Source organism: Leptopilina boulardi, unplaced genomic scaffold (assembly GCF_019393585.1).
Source record: "Leptopilina boulardi isolate dan_hultmark-lab unplaced genomic scaffold, ZJU_Lbou_2.1 LbouV2_214, whole genome shotgun sequence".
Taxonomy (NCBI): domain Eukaryota; kingdom Metazoa; phylum Arthropoda; class Insecta; order Hymenoptera; family Figitidae; genus Leptopilina; species Leptopilina boulardi.
The window spans coordinates 4790823-4813080 of record NW_026137768.1 but is presented as its reverse complement, the minus strand read 5'-3'; the positions used below and the strand labels follow the sequence as shown (position 1 = coordinate 4813080).

At 25.2% G+C, this 22258-nt stretch overlaps 5 protein-coding genes across 7 annotated transcripts in view; 1 reads left to right on the top strand and 4 right to left on the bottom strand.

Annotated features, from left to right (window-relative positions):
* Window positions 1–299: 299 nt before the first annotated feature.
* LOC127279204 (mitoferrin-1-like) lies at window positions 300–7153 on the bottom strand. Its single transcript, XM_051301432.1, has 5 exons — window positions 7005–7153; window positions 4126–4411; window positions 3826–4050; window positions 2854–3064; window positions 300–2485 (listed from the first exon to the last, which is right to left on the bottom strand). The coding sequence occupies exons 1-5, from the start codon at window positions 7119–7121 to the stop codon at window positions 2290–2292; spliced, it is 1035 nt and encodes a 344-aa protein (XP_051157389.1). The 5' UTR covers window positions 7122–7153; the 3' UTR covers window positions 300–2289.
* A 361-nt stretch (window positions 7154–7514) lies between these two features.
* Window positions 7515–10149, top strand: LOC127279211 (succinate dehydrogenase cytochrome b560 subunit, mitochondrial-like). Of its 2 annotated transcripts, none has more exons than XM_051301441.1 (6): window positions 7515–7613; window positions 8258–8307; window positions 8395–8451; window positions 8627–8829; window positions 8906–9048; window positions 9927–10149. In XM_051301441.1, exons 2-6 carry the CDS (start codon window positions 8288–8290, stop codon window positions 10029–10031), a joined length of 528 nt encoding a protein of 175 aa, XP_051157398.1. In that variant the 5' UTR covers window positions 7515–7613; window positions 8258–8287; the 3' UTR covers window positions 10032–10149. The 2 variants fall into 2 exon arrangements, with proteins under 2 accessions (XP_051157398.1, XP_051157397.1); XM_051301440.1 differs by lacking the exon at window positions 7515–7613 and adding an exon at window positions 8060–8136.
* Window positions 10113–12956, bottom strand: LOC127279203 (replication factor C subunit 3). The gene is made up of 5 exons (XM_051301431.1): window positions 12778–12956; window positions 11320–11457; window positions 11070–11235; window positions 10676–10994; window positions 10113–10584 (listed from the first exon to the last, which is right to left on the bottom strand). Exons 1-5 carry the CDS (start codon window positions 12862–12864, stop codon window positions 10227–10229), a joined length of 1068 nt encoding a protein of 355 aa, XP_051157388.1. The 5' UTR covers window positions 12865–12956; the 3' UTR covers window positions 10113–10226.
* A 124-nt stretch (window positions 12957–13080) lies between these two features.
* LOC127279209 (uncharacterized) lies at window positions 13081–14203 on the bottom strand. Its single transcript, XM_051301438.1, has 2 exons — window positions 13870–14203; window positions 13081–13792 (listed from the first exon to the last, which is right to left on the bottom strand). Exons 1-2 carry the CDS (start codon window positions 14048–14050, stop codon window positions 13317–13319), a joined length of 657 nt encoding a protein of 218 aa, XP_051157395.1. The 5' UTR covers window positions 14051–14203; the 3' UTR covers window positions 13081–13316.
* A 6754-nt stretch (window positions 14204–20957) lies between these two features.
* Window positions 20958–22258, bottom strand: part of LOC127279202 (prolactin-releasing peptide receptor-like) — a 44770-nt gene continuing 43469 nt past the window's right edge. The window contains exon 3 of one of the 2 annotated variants that reach the window (XM_051301430.1): window positions 20958–21366. The gene's annotated coding sequence lies outside the window, so the exon portion shown is untranslated. The remainder of the gene's footprint in view (window positions 21367–22258) is intronic. The other variant, XM_051301429.1, reaches the window with a different exon arrangement.

Genomic DNA, 22258 nt, shown 5'->3' with positions numbered 1-22258 from the left:
ATTCTAATAAATACAATTAATTTTCTTTAAAAAAAAAATAATTAGTAATTCTTTTGAAAACAACAAAAATAATTTTTTTTCATCAAAACACACGATTTGTCTAAATTTAACTAATATATTTAATTTTTGAGTTAAATTACTTCCTCTTTTTCTTACATTTTTAAATTGATAAACTTGATAAAAATCATAACTATCGAATTTTCGTAAACAAAACGAAAGTATTCGAGATTAATAATTATATTGCAATTAAAAGGTGACTTACAGTGAAAGAAAGGAATAATTTAAAAAAATGAGGTACATTAATTTTTTATAATCGCATTATTTATTTATTTACAATTCTTTAGCTCAATATTTTTATGCTATGTTTCGATTATAATTAATAATTCTTATTATATTCTAGAACAATATCATTCTTAGTTTTTTTTTTTTTACCGATATTGTTAATGGGAGCCTGCGTCCTATTTACACATTAGTCTAAATCTACATCGAGTATCTCTTGATAAAGTCATTCTCACCAGTCTTTACAGGAAGATTCAAAATCGAATAAGTTTATGAAGAGATGTGAGAATCGTCTCTAAAAAGAAAAATAATAAAAAATAAAAATTTTATAATAATAAAGTATTAAAGCCAAGATGCTGTGCAAGATGTCGTGTTTTGCTTCTTTTTGTTCGAAATTTTTTACTTATTCAAATCTAACGATGCCAATAATAATTTATATAAATAGCAGTAGAAGAAACGTTTGATTTTTTTTAAATTAACAATAAATAGAGTATGGCGTGAATGAACAATTTTTTTTTTTTTTTTTTACATGATATTACTTCCTTAAGTCAACATCAATGTTTTAAAGTCAACATCACAGCCATAGGAAGCAATATTGTGCAAGTGATGATTCGAGCATATTCAATTACAGTAAGTGTCACTTAATTCTGAAAATTTTTATTCAAAAAAATTTGTTAAACTTTTATTTATAAAGGAACTTTAAAAATCTTACTCATAGGGGAATTTTTTTTTATAAACTTTACGTATATAAAGGAACTTTAAAAACTTAAGAAATTTACAAATCAATCATTAGATCATATAAAAAAAAAAGTATATAACAAACATCATTTCTCATTTTTCAAACTGATTGTACATAAACAAAATATGTATGTAAATTAAATCTAACAAAATATTTAGAAGCTAAAATAAAATTTTAAAGGTGTTTTAGTAAAAGTTAAAAATAATTTTCATTGTTAACATTTCTATGATCGTCGCGTGGAAAACAAAGATTATTTTGTCTCCTTAGAACAATAAATAACATCTCAATTTTAAGTCAAGTAAAGCTTTTTTTTTTATCCGACTTTTACAAATCGTTTACAAACCTCCCATTGATGTTTTTTCTCTTAATTTTCATGTAAAATTGATTTTACGCTCGATGAAACTTGAAACAGTAGAAAAATCTGTGTTAATTGATCTCTGGGAATTTTTTTTTTATATTTTAAAATTCTTAATGGCAGCTATTTAATTAAATGTTACGATGACATAGTTTGCGTATAGAGGACAAACATTTTGTAACTCGACAGCAACATTCATTTCAATTGAGTAATTTTTCAACAAATTTCTACAACATCCACGACAAGATGAAAATTTTGAAAAAATACCATTTTTTTCATTGCTTATAGAGCTTTAAAACACAACTCGAACTTTTCTAATTTATTAAAAATCTAATTATTAAACATGAAAGAGTTGGTACTTAGTATTTAATTATTGTTTCCAGTTTCGACTAATAAAATATTCCCACAAGAATTCATTTTTCTTCTTCCTTTTCTCATATTTGACTTTTCAACAAGTCTCTAAAGCAACTTCTTTTTAATCACATATAGCAATTTACAAAATTGACTTAAATCAGTCAATATTATTCATAAACAATTTTCGTGGATATTGTTCACAATATTTTTTTCCGATCGCATTATTTACTCGAGAGAATAATTTACATAAAATAAAATAAAAATTATTTTTGTACTACAGACATATAATGAAGGATACAAAAATTTCTTTTTTTTTTAAATTGAGTCAGCGACCTGCACTTGATACTCTTATTTGACTTACAGTCATAATAACTATCCAAGAAATATACATGTGTGCTTATTTTTTTTTTATCATCGTAACAACGGTTGAATCAACAAAAAAAGAAAAAAAAACAAACTAACATATTTTTTTTGCCAATAATAATAAACTTTTTTTTTCGAAACACAAAATATATTAGTTTCGTTTTACCGGATGGATACTTAACATAATTCCAGGACACACTTAACTCCTCGTCACTTTCAATAAAGTTGGTGACGATGTTTGCTGTTGAAAATAGAGTCCTGTTTCTTGAAAAGTACTTCGTGTAATAGGAGGTTGAAATCCTGACATACTCGGCGAATCTTCCGATTTATTTGGCTCTGGTGTCATGCGTTTCAAATCTTTATTTCGTTGCAAAATATATTTGAAAAACTCGTACCTGTAAAATACGTCAATTACATGATAAAAAAACAATTATTCTTCTAAAAATTAGATGAATATTCATATTTTTCAAATAAAATAAAAAAAAATCTATAATTTTGTTCTAATTACAAAAATCCGTTAATTTCTTTTAAATCTAGAAATTTTTTAATGTGAAAAAAAATCTGTTATCTCTTTATCTTATAAATGAGAATTTTTTATTGATATAAAGAAGATATGATTTATCGCTTGATTGATAAAGAGTATAAATGTATAACAATGTTGAAAAGGAGGAAGAAAAAAAATCTCTCTGTAAATTTTTAGATAAATTGTGTCACTATTTACAATATTCTTATTTGCGAATTTTTGAATTTAAAGTTCACTTACGTCGACCAACAAATAGCAGCACCTGGCATTTGAGATAAAATTCGTGCATTCAGACCACGAAAATAGCCAGAGACACCTTTTAACCTGTAAACCATTTTGAAAGCTTCAATCATGCCCTGAGGTCGAACACCGGCTTGTTGTGTATTAAGAAGTGTTTTGCAAACATCCAAAGGCGTTGTAGCCGCTGCTGATGCTGCTCCCGCCATTGCACCTGAAATTATTAGAAAATTGACGTATTTTTTTTTTTTTTTTTAATGAAATTTCCTCTTTAATGCAATTTTAGTAAATTATTTTTTAGGAAATAATATACTCTACAGGAATTTATCGACAAAGTACATTATTCTTGAAATATATTTATTAAAACGAACTATTTGTTTTTTGAGAACAATTATAAAACGTGATAAATTATTTATGCACGATTTTTTTTGTAGGAAACTTTTAAATTGAGAGTTCAAAAAGTTTCAATTAAAAATTATAAGTTGGCAGCCCTCTCTAATTAAGTCACAACAAAGCATAAAGTAAATTCTACACTGAAAAAAAAGTATTGAATCAAGAAAACCTATGTACTTGACCGTATTTTATACCAATATTTTCTTGATCCAAGAAATTTTTAGTTTGAAGAAAATTTTCTTGGATCAAGAAAATATTGGTATAAAATACGGTCAAGTACATAGGTTTTTTTGATTCAATACTATTTTTTAGTGTAGTACGTACAATAATCACTTTACTGAAATTTACTTTACGCATCGCTAGAATTGCGTAAAGTAAATTAGTAAAACTATACACAGTTTTCTGTGAGTAAAATCCAACTTTACAAGTTACTGTTGCAAAAAAAAGTTTTTATTTATTAAAATCCTACCATCATTCGATAATTTTTATTCTTTAAAACATTTTTCTTTTAAATAAAAAAGTAAAAAAAACTCAAAATACTATCTATTAATGAACAAAATAATTAAATATAATAATACTCACCGGAAACAACGTGTGCCAAAGGATTATATTCGTGTCGTGGATTCGTAAATGATTGAGAAAGTTCATAAGCAATAAAATGGATACTTTGAAGAGGCACATTCATAGTTAATTGTGTTGTGTAGCTTCGATAAAAGGCGATAATTCCTTCAGATTTATACACGTGTAAAATACAACTCATTATATTTCGATATGGCGAATTGTACATTTGAAGACGTTGTTTGACCACTAGAAAAAATGATAATTAATATTTTTTTTTTCTATTTCAAAAAAAAAAAATTAAGGATATTGTCAAATTCAAACCTTCTGCTGGATTCATTACTGCGTCATGAATGAAAGTCGCTGCACAACCTGCAGTTCCGTAAATAAGAGGATTAAAGTGTGTTGCAATATTGTAGCTGAGCATTGTATTTTTCAGGAACTCGTAACAGGAAAAATAAAGAGCATGAGCTGGTCCAGCTCCTGCTACCATTACACCAACTCCACGAAACGGCCTTAGAACTCCTTCTTGTCGCACCATTCTAGTCAAAACTAACGAAATACTTCCTCCACCTCCTCCAGGACCAGGTGTTATTGTCTGCATTCTTGTCTGAAATATTAAAAATCCTTTTGTCAAATTTTTAAGCTTCAAAAAATATTTTTTATATTATTACTTAATTATCAAAAATTTTTTTTTTTCAATTTTGTAATTAACTCAAATAGTCAATTGTCAAATTTGAATTTGTTAATTTGAAATAATAGCAAATATTCGATTTAAGAAATATTTTTAAAATTACCCAATGAATTTCAAATTTTGAATAAATTTTTTTTTTTTAAAACTCATTGTTACGTAATTCAATCTGACAAAGATGAAATAACAAAATATAAAAAAAAAAGAGATCAAAAAATACATTTCGTGACTTGCAGAAAAATATTTATGACATGCAGTAAATCTTTTAATTCTGACATTAAAAATAATAGAAAATTTTTCTACGAAAAAAAAAGAAAAACAAAATAATGATTTGAAAATTTTATAAAAAAAAAATGTATTTTCGAATTTAATAAAAAATCGATCTTTTAATTTAAAAAATTTGTTTTGTTCTCCAATTTCAGAAATATAAACAATTTTCTGATAATAATTTGTATTATGTACCTATTTATTTAAATAAATTTAAATATTAAATTTAAAACAAGCATTCAATAGTATAAGTTGTGACTGGCAATAGAGAATCAAAAATAGAATCAACCACATTAGACTAGTTATATAATATACATAATATAATTGGAATACAAGAAGTGTTAAGAGTATATTGTTTCTTTTTTACTGACAGAGAATTATGAATTTTGTATTGAAATAGAGTAATGCGCGTTATTTTTTCTTTTTCTAATGTAATATATTACAAAAATGAAATTGAATAACAATTGAATTGTCTTTATTGATATCTAATAGTTATGCAATATTTTCGTAATTTTACTTAATTTTTTTTTTTTTTCTGTGAATTCTTTTTTTAAACTCACACAATATAAATTAATCGATTATTATATTTTAGAAACAAGAAATAATCGAATAAACAAGGACGTGTTTACAATTATTGTTATTAATAATTTGCTTCACATAAAGGGTAAAAATAGTGAATCATAAATGAATACACAATTGTAATATATACTAAACTCAAATTAACGTACAAAGGATAGTAAAATTATATTTATCTTTCATGATAAATATATATTTGGAATTATAATAGTTTTATATATTATAATTTTATATATTATAATATTATATACATATAATAAAAAAATGTATAGTTTGTAAAATATAAACTACATAATCAATTAAATGAAAATAATGCTTAGGAATGTTCACAAAATCAATATCATGGTTTTAGATAAACTTCTTGACAATACTTGTTGTTAAATATAAAAAAGTATTTTCCATTTCAAAATAGAATGATTACCTAATAAAAGAGCAATTTATTCAATTAAATTTTTGTTTAGATTTTAAAAAAAGTTTCTGAATATTCAACACTATTTGCATTTCTTATTCATATGAATTATATGCATTTGCAAATTTTTTTTTTTCACATTTTGAATGCATTTAAAAGTCCATATTAAACATTTTTTTTTTTTAAATTATATAATATAATTAAACTTAATGTTCCATTTATATATTTTAATAATGTAATATAGTTTTACATCCTTTATAGTTGTATAAATTTGTTTACTAGTTTTTTTTTTATTTACATGAAAACAATAAATAATTTTTTTCAAATTAAACATTTTTAAGCTATATCAGAAATTTCGAACTATAATTATTTCCTTACTCGAGTCAGAAAGAATTAGTTTTATTTTATGCTCACTAAAAATGTAAATTATTCACAAGCGGTTGGCTTTCGCTTTTCCTTATACTCTTTTAAGTAGGCCACGTCTCTAACCTAAAATTTTTACTCCTAACTGTAACATACTGATAATGATTCCATGCGAAATGAAAGTATTGTAATTAACTAATATAATTAAAGAACTATTAAGTTTGATAAAATATTTGAAATTTGTTTTAAAATTTAAAATATACTTTATATAGCATAAATGATTGGCGCATGCCGCACCTGTGTCAATAGAATAACGAACGAGAAATGTTATTTAAAAAAATATTTTTTTTTTATCTAAAAAGCAAAATACGTAAATAATAAAATATAAAATAATTAATTTCAAAATAATACTGGCATGACTGTATTTTAAATAAGTTTTGCAAATGTCACAAAAACTTTTTGATTTTTTCGTCATTTTTGCATTATCACGATTAAATTATTGTAATAAATTGTTAGAATATGATTTCGCAGAATTTTCGACTTGTTTACTTCATTAAACCTTGATAATATTTCCTCTAACATTAAATGACTGTGTTTAAAATATATCTCCGATTTCTCTGAAAAGGAAATACAATCTATAGAAATTTATTACAATTTCCCCCAGTTGACAATGACGACTGTTTTAACAAATAATTAAACATTTTGAAAAACTGAAAAAATTACAATAGATTTTTTTCTTAAAGAAATATATATGTATATATATATATATATATATATATTGATGAGAAGTACAATGATAGTGACGCATTTATGACGATTAAAACACGCATGATGAAGAAACGACGAAATGTAAAGAGGTTATGTAAGGATTCAACCTGGATGGAAGTGAAAATTTACCTTGACACTGTCAAGAGGATACATGACACAGTGTTCCATGATCCCGGCGAAGGCACCCGCAATCATATGGATTCCCACAGATGATGTAGGCAAACTTTCATAGTCGTCTATATTCATGATTTCAATTTTAATTCCTTATTATTAACAGTTTCTTCGAATGACTTATTTTCAAATCCAATATACATTCAAATATAAACGTTGTTCTTCTTGAATTAGAATTATTTGCCGGTTTTTTTTAATATGAATTAATTGATAAGAGTATTTCTTATGTAGATAACGAGAGATGTTACGTGATTCGAAATATTGAAGAGTCCAGAACTTTGCTGATTTTTCAAAGCGAAGTTGCATTCACAAAAACACACACTATTTACATTTGTTTGTTTTTTTTTTTTTTTTTTTATAAATAATGAGAGTTTGACTACGTTTCGCGAGTCAATTCGCGAAAGTTATCTTTCGCGAAAGACATGAACGCAATCATTGACGGCGTCTTTCGTACTCGGTTCTAATGTGGCTCAAATGAGGCCGCGTTGCTGAACTGAATATACACTCCCGGCAGACAGGGAATTATTAAAAAAAAATCCCCTCTTCAATTTTTCACGTTATTAGAAGGTATGTAATTGTTTTTATGCATTTCACGAGGTACAATTCTTTAACTATGACAAGATGTAATTTAAAGTCAAATTGTAACCTAAGTGTTAAAAAGTGCAAAAGATTTTAAGAATTTAAAGCAGAAGAAAAGTAAGGTTATATGTTAGAGCACGTGGCGCGCATGCGCTCATCAAACCACGTGGTTAAATTTCAGCACCCTCTCGTGATTATAAAAGTAACTTTTCAAATTCGCGATTTTTGCAAAAATTGCAATATTTTTTTTTTCTAATTTCGTTAGAATTATTTTTTAAAAAAAAATATAAATATTCGGTAGATTTCAATTTGTTCTTCTGTTTTATCAGATTTTAGTTTGTTTATAATTTGACATTTGGTTATCCTCTTTTTTTCTATAAAATTATTAAAAAAGTAAAATTGTTATTTAAAACGTTTCATTCTGTGAATACTAGAGGCGCTGTCTGTAATAGTCTTTTCGTCTGCTAACTGCTTGTTGTGTGCATTGATGTTTTTTTTCAAGATTTTTGACGTAAGTGTGTAATAAAATATAAATATGTTGACAGAATCTAAAAAAAATAATTCTCACTGTTTAACAATATAAAGTAACAAAAAAGACATTCTTTTATAATATAATATCTATCAATTTTCAGCATCTTTAGTGTCTTACAAAAATATTTACAATGGCACTGAGCTTCACCAGGTATTATGTTTGTTTAAAAAAATAAAAAACATCTATTGTTCTTTTTATTGACTAAATAGAGCATTTGAATTTTATTAATAATTCTAGGCTTTTGTGTCGTCGAAATTTGGAGTTTCGTCAATTTCGTGGATTATACACTTCCTCGTAAGTTATATAATGTTTTATATTGTTGTAGTCATTTATACTATATGTATATACATATATACCGGCTTTAAATTGACATAAGAAAACAATTGTATTATGTATTTATTGGTTTTTAAAATCATAATTTATATCAAATGTATAATTAATTATTATATATGTTGTTTTTTATTTTTAGCCCATTGGCAGTATCGAAAACTGCTGTGATACGCGCTACATGTTCGACTACTGTTGAATCGCACGATGAAAAAAATATGCGTCTTAAGCGGCCAATGTCGCCACATTTAACTATTTACCAACCACAATTGACATCAATGCTTTCTTTGACGCATCGTACTACTGGAATTATATTAGCATCTTATGCGATGGCTCTTGGATTTGGTATGTTGTACATTGTAACTAGGATAAATTAAATTAAGAAAAAAAAAACTATAACTATATATATATATTATTTTAGGTACCTTGGTGGTTCCTGGTGGAATTCCTTGTCTTATTAATATAGTGGAACACTGGTGTCTTCCGTCAGCTGTTCTTATTATAGCAAAAGCACTTTTAGCCCTTCCTGTTACGTATCATTACGCCAATGGACTTCGTCATTTGGTAAAAAAAACAAATCCTTTTTACTGCTAAAATTTTCGGGGCGTTATAGATTCTACACAAATAAACCCTACACGAGAAAATTGCGTACCGATAATTTTACAAAAAAAAAATCCTACACTTGGACAATAAGCAAAATAAAATTAATTAACAATTTTTTACTTTACACAATTAAATCAAACATAATTTTATTCTACACATTTAATTGCACACAGGAAAACCCTACACCGTTAACTCTGAAAAAAAAAATTCTACACAATAATATGCGGAATAAAATTTAAAAACAAATAATAAAAATTCTAAACGATTAAATACTACAAAATATAACCGTACAAATTAAATTGCACTCAGAAAAACCCTACACGATTAACTCTGCAGAACTCTCCATGGTTAATTAGAATTTTTTATATTCTACACAGTCGACATGGCAACTCTGTTTTTTTCATAAATAAACATACTTATGAGTAAGTATATAAGGTGCAGAATCTTCTTGTGCAATCGTGTAGGGTTTTTCTGAGTGCAATTTAATTTGTACGGTTATATTTTGTAGTATTTAATCGTTTAGAATTTTTATTATTTGTTTTTAAATTTTATTCCGCATATTATTGTGTAGAATTTTTTTTTCAGAGTTAACGGTGTAGGGTTTTCCTGTGTGCAATTAAATGTGTAGAATAAAATTATGTTTGATTTAATTGTGTAAAGTAAAAAATTGTTAATTAATTTTATTTTGCTTATTGCCCAAGTGTAGGATTTTTTTTTGTAAAATTATCGGTGCGCAATTTTCTCGTGTAGGGTTTATTTGTGTAGAATCTATACCACCCCAAAATTTTCAATGCTAATTAATTAATCTAATTCCTAATTAATCATTATTTTTGTTCAAGGCTTGGGATTTAGGCAAATTTTTGTCACTCAAAGAAGTATACTCGACTGGATATTTAGTTACTGGTTTGTCTGTTGGTGCAGCATTGGCACTTGCAATTCTGTAAATTAGTTTAAAAAAAAATAAAGGAAATGAAAAATATTAAATTATCCTTTAGAATACAAAAGGTAAATATAAAATTTCTGTATACCGTATAAAATAAAAGTTATTTATTAAAAATTGTAGCATTTACAAAGCTCACGTTTTATTGAATATAAAAACAATTTAATTGAATGATAATGTATAATTTTCTTAAAATATATTAAACAAAACTTTCCAGTGAGGAGTCAAGAAATTTTTTATAAATACTCATAAATCTTGCGACAAATGCTTCTAAATGAAAAATTGCTTTTGATCCACGATGCATTCGATGTTCATATTCTGCAGCAACTGTTGCTATTTCCATTTTTAATTGAAGATCACAATTTTTTATACTTTCTTGCAAAAGTCCTTTAAATATTAAATCACAGGGTATTGAATGTGTTAATAATTCATAGAGTCTATTGCGAATTTCTAAAAGTTTTTTTGGACTTTGTTCAGCAACCATTAAATTTGCTGTATTGCGAATGTATAATTGCCAGTCAGGTTCAGTAATTTTTTGATCAAGAGTAAAAGGATATCTGAAAAGAGAATAATATAAATATTAGAAATAAAAATGATATATTTTCAATTATAAAAAACAATTTTTTTTTTTTTTTTTGTTATACTAACTGTTCAACTTTGCACGCTTCCATCATTAATATCGCTCTTCTCAAATTCCGACCGCTTGTTTCAGCTAATCGAGTTGCCAATTCGTCTGGTAAATTCAGCCCTTCACGTTTAATAATAGAGTGAAGAATTGTTTTTATTTCCGGTACTGTAGGCGCGGGTACGCGTATTCCTAAGCAACGTGATCGAATTGCTGGAAGTACTCTTGATGTGGAATTTGCACAGAGAATCAATCGACAAGTTGAGATGTATTTTTCCATTGTTCGACGTAATGCATGTTGCGCATCCTTTGTCAATTGATCTACATTTGTTAGTAAAACGACTGAAAAAAAATTGAGAATTTTTCAAAATTATTATATTTATTATGTCTAGATATTATATAATAATAAATAATCACTTTTAAACTCTTTTTGGCCACTTGGATCAATTTGATGAGTTTGAGCAGTGGTTTTAACAAGATCCATTATCACTACTCTATCATAAATTCCAACATCACTTGGGTTCACTTCAATATGATAATTACTACTTATTGTCATTATTTCAAGTTTCTTTTTAGATGGTGTCTGCAATAAAAAAAAAAAAAATATAATTCGAGCGAGATGACAAAAAATTCGTTTACTCTTATTCTAAAATTCTTTGATATTAACCTCAAAATGCATATTTTCTGTTCGAACTCTTTCAACACCACTTCCATAAAGTTCTTTTATTATACACATTATTCGAGTCTTTTTACCAGCACCCGGTGGTCCATAAACAAGTAAATGCGGAAAATCTCCTTTTTGAACCTTAAATGAAAAATTAATAGTGTAATTACATACATATGAGGCATTCTATTTCAAACCGTACCACCTACAAATGACTATCGGGGGTAGAGCACTTTTCATACCTAATTTATTTTATTTAAAAGTCTTTAAATATAAAATGTAAATAATGCTTTTAATAGAGAATTTTTCAAGCTTTAAGATGGTGTAAGACTTTATTTTTAAAAAAATTTACTTCTTGGTTTAATTTGCATTTAAAAACTTTCAGAGTTAATTTCTCAAAATATGTCACTTTCAATTTTGATGAAATTTGTCTCAAAAGAAAAATTAAATTCTCTAGTTTCTACCATCCAAAGATTATAATGGGCTTTTCAGTGGATCCAGGGAAAAAAAATAAAATGTAAATTCACTTTTTACTGAATTTTGCGTAGAAAACGTAACCCTCTTGAATTTCACGTCATAGTCAAAATCATTTGTTTTTTTAAAAATAATATTGTTAAAAAGGTAAATTTATTTTAACCTCGAAGAAGTTTTAAATTAAAAAATTGTTACTTTCATTTTACAATAAAATTCAAAATGGTAATTAATTTGATATTATTTATATTACTAACATAATTATATATAATAAAAGATACATAACAATTTAACTAATAAAGATATATTATTAAATTATATTTTTGCTTTACAATTTTGACAAAGTGATCTTTTTAACAGAATTAAAAAAAAAACAAATGATTTTGACTCTGACGTGAAATTCAAGAGGGTTACGTTTTCTACGCAAAATTCAGTAAAAAGTGAATTTACATTTTATTTTTTTTCCCTGGATCCACTGAAAAGCCCATTATAATCTTTGGATGGTAGAAACTAGAGAATTGAATTTTTCTTTTGAGACAAATTTTATCAAAATTGAAAATGACATATTTTGAGAAATTAACTCTGAAAGTTTTTAAATGCAAATTAAACCAAGAATTAAATTTTTTTAAAAATAAAGCCTTACACCATCTTAAAGCTTGAAAAATTCTCTATTAAAAGCATTATTTACATTTTATATTTAAAGACTTTTAAATAAAATAAATTAGGTATGAAAAGTGCTCTACCTCCGATAGTCATTTGTAGGTGGTACGGTTTGAAATAGAATGCCTCATATATAAGTAGGTGAATTATTCATATCTATGATTAAATTTAAAAAAATAGCTTTTAATTAAAAAAAATGTGAATAATAAATTAAAGGCACTATTTTTTACGAAATAGATTAAAATATAAAAATTATTATACGAAAACAATATTTTGGCGGGCATTATTCTAACCTCAAAATTTAAATAACTGAAAGTAAAACATATTTACCATATTTTTTAGATATTCCGCTTGCTGTGTATGATAATCCAATTTATTAAGACTCGTAGGACGATATTTATCAACCCACAAACTCATTTTGTAACTTTATAATTGACAATAAGTTTTTGCATAAACAACCGGCACGACGACTGCGTTCTGACTTTGAGTTCTCAAATAAGGTTAGGTTAGTTCTTGTATTTAAATTCTTTTTAAAAAAGAAAATTTAAATTACAAATATCTATTAACTTTAAATAATAGAATTACAATTGAATTTAATTTAGAAAATGTCTTATCAAATAAAAATATCCAATATTTTACAAAAAACTAAACTTTATTCATTTATTATCGTCATTGATTATTCATAATAGTATAAAAATTGGTTCTTATATTATTATACTTGAATTAGATTATTTATGAAAAAACATTATATTATTGACAATAATAGTGTCGTGAAGAATTTTCATAAAAAAAATTAAATATATATCACATAATTAATTTTTAAAAAAAATATAATACTTTTAACACATTGAGTTATAAATTAAATATAATCACTTAAACAAATTTGTTGAGACTCCTGGTGAACCAAAACTTACTGGTGTTTTTTTAAAATCAGAATTAGATGGAAAATTTACTGATGAACCAAAAGAAAAAGCAGGAGAATCAGAACCCTTTTGATTGTTTATAGGTTTAATTGTACTCAATGTATTAATTGCTTTTGGTTCGTTTTTATCATCTGTTCGATTTATGTTACTCAATGATTGATCAACAATATTTAATATTTTACGTTCTTGTGGCAAATTTTGTTTAAAACAATCTGTACACTTGGGAATAATAGTTTTCTGACAAGTTTTACAAGTGTAATTGACCTTTAATCCACAATTGTCAAATTTCTTCGAAATAGAATAGAGTTCATCTTCAATATTAATGTAAAGTTTTATCTCTTGGTCTGTTGATTTAATAACGTGTTCTTCAAAAATCGAAAATTCCTTTGAACTTGACAAAGTTATCATGTCGGATTCTTTATCTGAAATAAAATATTTTTGTGAAATAATTACAGGTTTATATAAAAATATGTATATATGAACAAAAAAAAAAAATTACCTTTCCATAGTAATGTAAATTTATTGAATTGATTTAAGGGAAAAATGGCTTCTAACGTTTCCACCATTTTCTCAAAAGAAAGTTCATTTGTCTTTAAACCAAATTTGCGAATTTCATCTTCTTTTTGATTTTTGTAGACATAAAGTTTGAAAGTATATGTTTTATTTTCATCAACACTCATTTTTAGAAATTTTGAATAGTAAAATGTTATTAAAGTAGAAAATACGTAAATTAATTAAAACAGTAGACGTAACAGCAATAAACCGGTGTTAATTTTAACGGTATAATATTATCATTAATAAACTGAAACTGATTGACTTGATCTCGACTCTCGACTACATTCTTTTATTATTTACTACAGACAGATTTATGAAATTGAAGGTTAGGCGTTGAATGAATAGATGTCAGCACTTGACTAATTCCAAACCACATTTTTGAAAATTTAAAAATTCCATTTATTCTTACTTAAAATATTTAATTTCTAATTTAGAGAATTTAAATTTAATTTCTTGTAATTGTGTTATTAATTCTAATTGTAATAAACATAATTTATAGCAGAACGGAAATAAAATGAAATTTCTATATAGTTATGAAATAAATTTAAACTGTATTAAAAGAACAATTAAAGTTTAAAATTCAATTTTTTATAGAGTTTGCAAAAAGTTTCCGTTAGTGCGTACCTATATATTGTATTTTTCAGGAAACTATGTTTAAACTCATAAAAAAGTCAATTTCTTGTTGTTTAGAAACTATTTACATTCTTTTGAATTTTCCCACCAGCATTGGAACTGGTTTCATTATAAACACTATCCTTGTGGAAAAATATTTTATTTATTGTTGGTAATCAATATTAAAGTTTTTTTTTTAATTTATGAGAATAAAATAGACTGTAATGATATAAACAAAAATTTGACAAAAAATATGAAATTACATCAAATAATTTATGCAAAGTATTTTCATTTATGAATTTTATTACATTTTATTCTAAAATTGAATTTATTATAATTATATAATAACTGAATTTAAATAATAAATTTAATTATCTTTTCTTTTCTTAAATAATTATATATACTGAAGACTATTTAAATTACAATGAACAGAGGTTTTAAATTTAATTATATTTAATGAAATTGAACTAAATCGCTCGTTATTTGTCAATGTTTTTAGTTCATTTCCTATGCTCTTCGAAATTCATTATGCAAGCTTCGTCTTCATTAGGATGCCTTTTTTTTATATTGGTTCGACTTACGCGATGACGCAACCGCAGGGCGCATATAATTATTCCATAATGTGAATTATTTATAATTTTAATTTTAAAGAATTTTATTAAAAAGAATTTTACTTTATTCGAATTAATGTTCAATTAAATTTAAATTAATCAAAATTTATACTTAACAAAATTTCTATGTAATGAAATTTTTATTTAGGGTAAATGTATATCAATTACGGCGCGTTTATAAAAAATAACAATTATTACTATTATATTTAATAAAACTGTTGCAAAATGATTTTAAAAAATTATTTTTATCTTCTTTTTAATACAATTACTAATAAAGCTGTACATTTAAATAATTATTAATTTTATTATTTAAGATTAAATTTTACCCTCGCCGTAATTGAAACATTTTTAAGATTTCCATTGACTTCAATTACGGCGGGCAAAATATCTTCAAAATACACGTAATTTCGATCACCGTAATTGATACACCGAAATTGATACGTAATAGCCGTATAATTTTTTTTAACACGTATTTTTATTTATCAGAATTCTTATTAAACATTAGAATTTTGTCTGACTTGGATTTTTAAATGCCAAAATTTTCATTAAACCAAATCGTTGTTTGTTTGAATTTTTATTAACACAAAATGTCATTTAATAGAAATGTTAAAATTTTCATTTATTCTTCATTGAAAATGGCCAAATAATCAAACGGCAGAAATATTTCGGCGCTAATTTTAAAATTAATCACAATTTTCTTGACAGTTTTATGATTGGTCAATTTTAAAATTGGCGCCGAAATATTTCTGCCGTTTGATTATTTGCCAATTTTCAATGTATAGAATAAATGAAATTTCTGAATTTTAAGATGACATTTTGTGTTAATAAAAATTTTGACAAAAATGGATATTTGGTTTAATGAAAATTCTATTATGTCATTTAAAAATTCGAGTCAGACGAAATTCTAGTGTTTAATAAGAATTTTGATAAATAAAAATTCGTATTAAAATTAATTCTTTCGAATAAAAAAATGAAAATTATATATGAAAGAATAATAAATAAAAATTTGATTACATAGAAATTCTGATTAATTTAAATTTTGATTGAACATTAATTCGAAAAATAAATTCGAAAAAAGTAAAATTCTAATAAACTTTTATAAAATTGAATTATTGAAATATGAATTTGTTCAGATTGAATTTGTATTAATTTTCTGACGCGTTTTCGAATTTTAAAGCTCGAAAATTTGATTTTATTTCTTCTTTGATTAACGCAATATTGAGTATATTGCATCAAGCATTGATGTCTCTCTCCTACGTGACACGACAATTGGCACAAATTTGCGTAGAGGGAATGCACCTCAAGAATTGTTTGGTCTTTATCAGAATATGATTTAGAGGCGCAAATCTCCGATTCTCATTTATTTAAATATACATTTATAGAGTCTCACGTTATCAAAAAACTGAATTTCTGTCTTGTTAGTAACTCTGACATCCAAAATTATGAATAACTTCTTTTATATTATATGTAATTTCGTTACGAAAATTCAGTTAGAACATTTTTTTTTGATAAGAAATAAGGCAAGAAAATCGTGAGCTGAAAACTCATAAGAGTATAATAAGGTCTTCTCCCTAAATTTATTAATTCTTAAATAGATCATTTTGAAATTCAGTCACGTTTACAATATTGACAATACAATATCTTGCAAATTGGAGGGAACACACTCTTATTTGAATTAATTTCCTATTTCTGTATTAGTTAGCTAAATATTAACAAATTTTTTTTTTTTTTTTTTTTTTTTTTTTGAAGAAAATATTTTAATCTATTTCTTTATTTTGAATTATATTCTCGAAATATTGAGAAATAAGAAAGAGATTCCGTTGCATTCTTAATATTGTTTCTCTTTTAAATTATTTTCATTGAAATCCTTCAAGTATTCTGTATACTATGAAGAAAACAATCACGATATTCCTTTGAAAAATGGCTTCTTAAAGTATATATATACAATTTTTCTTTTGATTGACCTTATTTCATTCAATATTATTGTTAATTAATTGTAATCACTAATTGTATTTTATTAAAAGTAAGATTATATTTTAAGTTTCCAATTTTAATTAAGTTAGCTTTATATTTTTTTTCAACAATACTTTTTTTGTATTATATACTATATCAATTTACAATTTCTTTCTTTAATGGACCATTTCTTGAAGAGAATGTCTAAAACACTTGAATTTTCTCTGTTAAGTATAAATTTAAATTCTTGTTCCCGCGATATTGGAAAAGTTTTGAATTTTTCTTCACACTCAATTTTTCGACTTTTTTCATTCTAATTACATTCTTTTGTATATATAGTCGATTATATATATATATATATATATATATATACTGTAATTAAAAACAAGAATAAATCCTCCCTGGAAATAAATTTTCAAATTCCTTCATTTTAAAATAGAAGCTCATTACGTTATTTAATTCAAAAAATAAATTGCATTTACATTCACACTCTTTTTCGTGATAAAAAAAACACAAACAGTAAAATCCACGTACATCGGATTTCAAGGGACCGGAAAAAAAACCGATGAAATCGTGAATCCGAATTATGCGGGTCCGTTATACGAGAGTTTCACTGTATTAAATTAAGTTTTTTAAAAAAGTTTTTTGAAAAATAAAAATATAAAAATTACCGACATAGAAATCTACCTTACCAACTGATGGTAAAACAGTTTTTTAATATAAAAATTATCTACACAGAAATCTACCTTACCGACTGATGGTAAACATTTTGAAAAATAAAGAAAAACCGATACAGAAATCTACCTTACCAACTGATAATAAAACAGTTTTTTTTGAAAAATAAAATTTTAAAAATTATCGACATAGAAATCTACCTAACCAACTGATGGTAAAACAGTTTTTTTTTAAAAAAATAAAAATTATCTACACAAAAATCTGCCTTACCGACTGATGGTAAACATTTTGAAAATATAGAGAAAAACCGACACAGAAATTTACCTTACCGACTGATGATAAAACAGTTTTTTTGAAAAATAAAAATTTAAAAATTACCGACATAGAAATCTACCTAACCAACTGATGGTAAAACAATTTTTTTGAAAAAAGAAAATATAAAAATTACCGATATAGAAATCTACCTTACCAACTGATAGTAAAATTATCTACACAGAAATCGACCTTACCGACTGATGGTAAACATTTTAAAAAATCAAGAAAAACCGACACATAAATCTACCTTACCGACTGATAATAAGTTTTTTTAAAAATAAAAATTTAAAAATTACCGACACAGAAATCTACCTTACCAACTGATGGTAAAACAGTTTTTTAAAATAAAAATTACCTACACAGAAATCGACCTTACCGACTGATGGTAAAACAGTTTTTAAAAAAAAAAAAATAAAAATTATCTACACAAAAATCTGCCTTACCGACTGATGGTAAACATTTTGAAAAATATAGAGAAAAACCGACACAGAAATCTACCTAACCAACTGATGGTAAAACAGTTTTTTTTGAAAAAGGAAAATATAAAAATTACCGACATAGCAATCTACCTTACCAACTGATGGTAAAACAGTTTTTTAAAATAAAAATTACCTACACAGAAATCGACCTTACCGACTGATGGTAAACATTTTGAAAAATAATGAAATGCTAACACAGAAATCTACCTTACCGACTGATAATAAAACAGTTTTTTTTGAAAAATGAAAATATAAAAATTACCGACATAGAAATCTACCTTACCGATAGTAAAAAAATTTCTAGAATTTTCCAAAAAATTACCATCTGTCGGTAAGGTAGGTTTCTATATAAGTAATTTTTATATTTTCATTTTTCGAAAAAAACCTGTTTTACCATCAGTCGGTAAGGTAGATTTCTGTGCCGGTAATTTTTAAATTTTCAAAAAATTAGCATCAGACGGTAAGGTATATTTCTAGGTTGGTAATTTTTTTATTTTTTAACCATTCACATACAAGTTTAAAAGTATATTATAAAAAAAATATGTCTTATTAAAACTAGTCAAAAAGTAGTTTTCCAAAATCATTTGTATTTAGTTTTTTTCTTCATTTTTTTTGCAAGAAGTGATTGGACATTTTAGAGCTCTATCACAAAGGAAAATAGAAAAGTTTATTGGAGTCATAATTCTTTCGCTAATCCAGATAAAAGAGGACAGAGAAGACGTGAGTGCTTTTACTGGGAGTGTTGAGTGCGATTTTCCCGGACATTTCTGTAAATGACAGGCCAGTTTGAATATTCAATATTGAATATGGAAATGTTTTTAAATTAGAAATAATTTCTGTAAAAACAATTATTTTTTTTTTTAATTATATTCTTATGTAGTTATATAAAAAAAAAATGATTCGAAGTGGATTAGAAAATAGTGTTGCTTATCTTCTTTCTTTATAAATCTTTGCTTTAAAATAATAAATTTTTTACTTTATTTGGAAAACAATATTTTATCTATAAAGTTTTTCAAAGTATATGACATAAGCAACCTATGTAAATACTACAATAAAGTTTTGTGAAATTCATTAACTATGCGGGCGAATTCATGTGAAATTGATCTTTTAAATTCTGTACAAATAATAGGATTATTTAAATTTGAAACTCGAGAGAAAAATTATAGATATATATACTTTCAATTCATGGTTATCTGCGCATGGCAATAAATCGACTTTTAAAGTTTGATTCTTTTGATACACGACAATTCTGAGGGCGAGCAGCTGGAAAATAACTTTTATAATGGATATACGTAAGAAAACTCTAATTTTACTAGTTCTCGTTATTATTATTATTATTAGTATTTACTTTTTATATTCTAAAGCGTTAATTTCATTAAAATTAAATTATTTTTGTCAATCATTTTATAAAATTTCCAGTACTTTTGGTATATTTTTTTTGGTACATTCTAAATAATATCTATAAACCAAAATTTTCTAAAAATAGCAACGACTTATTTTGAATGACCTTAATTATTCTAATTATTTTAATTTAATTTAAATTCTAAATTTTTTTTAGAAAAGTAATTATAAGAACAATTAAAAGTTCTTTTTAAAAGGGATATATTAAAAATTTGATGTTAAACAAGATTACAGAGTCCAATAAGTCCTCTTAATCTTATTTTCGGTTTGGGATTCCTTTTACAAAAGAGCACGAAATGGTCATTTATTTTTTCTCCTTGAAACGTGTTTTCTGAAAAGCAGAAAATGAAAAATCGCTGTATAGAAAAACTACATAAAAAAAAAACATTTTTTTTTTAAATAATCAGAAATAAAATATTATTTATAAAAAGATTTGAAAACTTATTTTTCTTCTCTTATATATATTTCGTTTCACAAGTTATTTATTTTTATTTTGAAGTATTTTTTTTTTATTTCTATATATAAAAAAAAAGATTGATTATTTTATACAACACTTTTAATTAAAAGAGCAATGTTTTCACTTCAAGTAATGGTAGCGTAACAGCAAGGAGTAAATTTTAATACTGATTGATCTTTTACAGACTCACTGGGTGTTGACATAATCATAATGGAACTTTTAAATATAAATCTTGAAAATTTGATGAGGAGTTAAATGAAAAAGTAGTCAATGTTTCATATTGGCTTTTCATCAATGAAGTTTACATTTATATTTATTTTTTAATTTTTTTTTTTACATACACAAATGCGCAGTTATAAAAAAAAATAATAATAAATGAGACAAAACTTTTTGATTTCATCTTCATTATATTCAAATAAATATAAAAGAATAATTTGATATTTCTCGCATTTTGATTGAAATTTGAATTTTTTAAAATCAGTTCCAGAATATATTTTAATATATATATATAATAGTGAACAATGTTGAATCGGAGAGAAATTTTCTTTTAATAAACTACAACATGCAGTATATAAATTTTCGCATTAAATTTTAAACTTTAACACGTGATATTATTTTACAAAATTAGAAATTATTATTATATTAATACTGTTTTATAAATTGAATTTACAATAATATATGTATATATAATTATACTTAAACATCTAAACTGTCATTTTTAATAATAATTTATATAAATTAAATTACTAGTTTTCTAATTGTTTTGATATTATGATATTTCTCTTGACATGTCTCATTCTTGAAAAATTTCATTTTTTTTTATGTGAGTATATTATAACAAATTGAATTCATTTCATTCTAAGCGTACATTCGGATATATATTTGCTGAAACTTGTTCCTTGTTTATCGATTTTAATGTTCGCACCTCGGATGATAATCTGAAATTGAAGAAAAAAAACATGTTAACGACTATCTGTTATATTGTTGAAAGACTAATAACTAATAAACTAATAAACCTTTTTAAGATCAAATACAAACATTTGTATCTGCCACAGATGGCACGTAAGCTTGCAGTAAACTTGCAGCAAGCTTGCCGCGCAATATTGCCAACCTTGCACGGCTAACTTACCGCAAGTGCACTGCAAGCTTCAAATGTCCCACCTGGCCGAACATTTGAAGCTTGCAGTAAGCTTGCGTCAAATTTGCCGTGCAAGATTGGCAACATTGCGCTGCAAGCTTACCTACTATCTGGGTGGTCTTAATAAAATTTTCGAGCTTAGAAACATTTTTCCTAAAAAAGGAACAAATTTAAATTCTCGTTAAATAAACTATTACCAAAAGCTCGCAACACAATTAGTTCTTTTTTTTTTGCTGTTTCTTATTGTTATTAAATATTTTGTAAAAAAAAACAGTCTTTTGTAAAAAAAAGATTTTCGCTTGGAAATATGAGGAATAATTCTGGAAATGGAGTAAAAGAGAGAATCAGAGAAATTATAAAAACCAAAATAGAAAGGAGGAACGTATTCAGTTAATTTAAATACAAAAACGTTTAATAACGTTCTTTGAAACTATGTTATTAACGCTTCCAATTTATGTGAATGTCTTAATTGCACTTGGAGCTATAACAAGCATACAAATATATATATATATGTATATTATATTCTATATTGCTTTAATAAATAGAATGAAAAGCATTCCGGAAATAAAAGTTTGCGCAAGTACCATCTGGCAGATATTGAAATGGATCAGGTTGAAAGTTAAAAGTTAAGAAAGTTGTACCCTGTTATTATTTTTGAATAGACTCAACTTTCACAAGATGTTTTTTTTTTA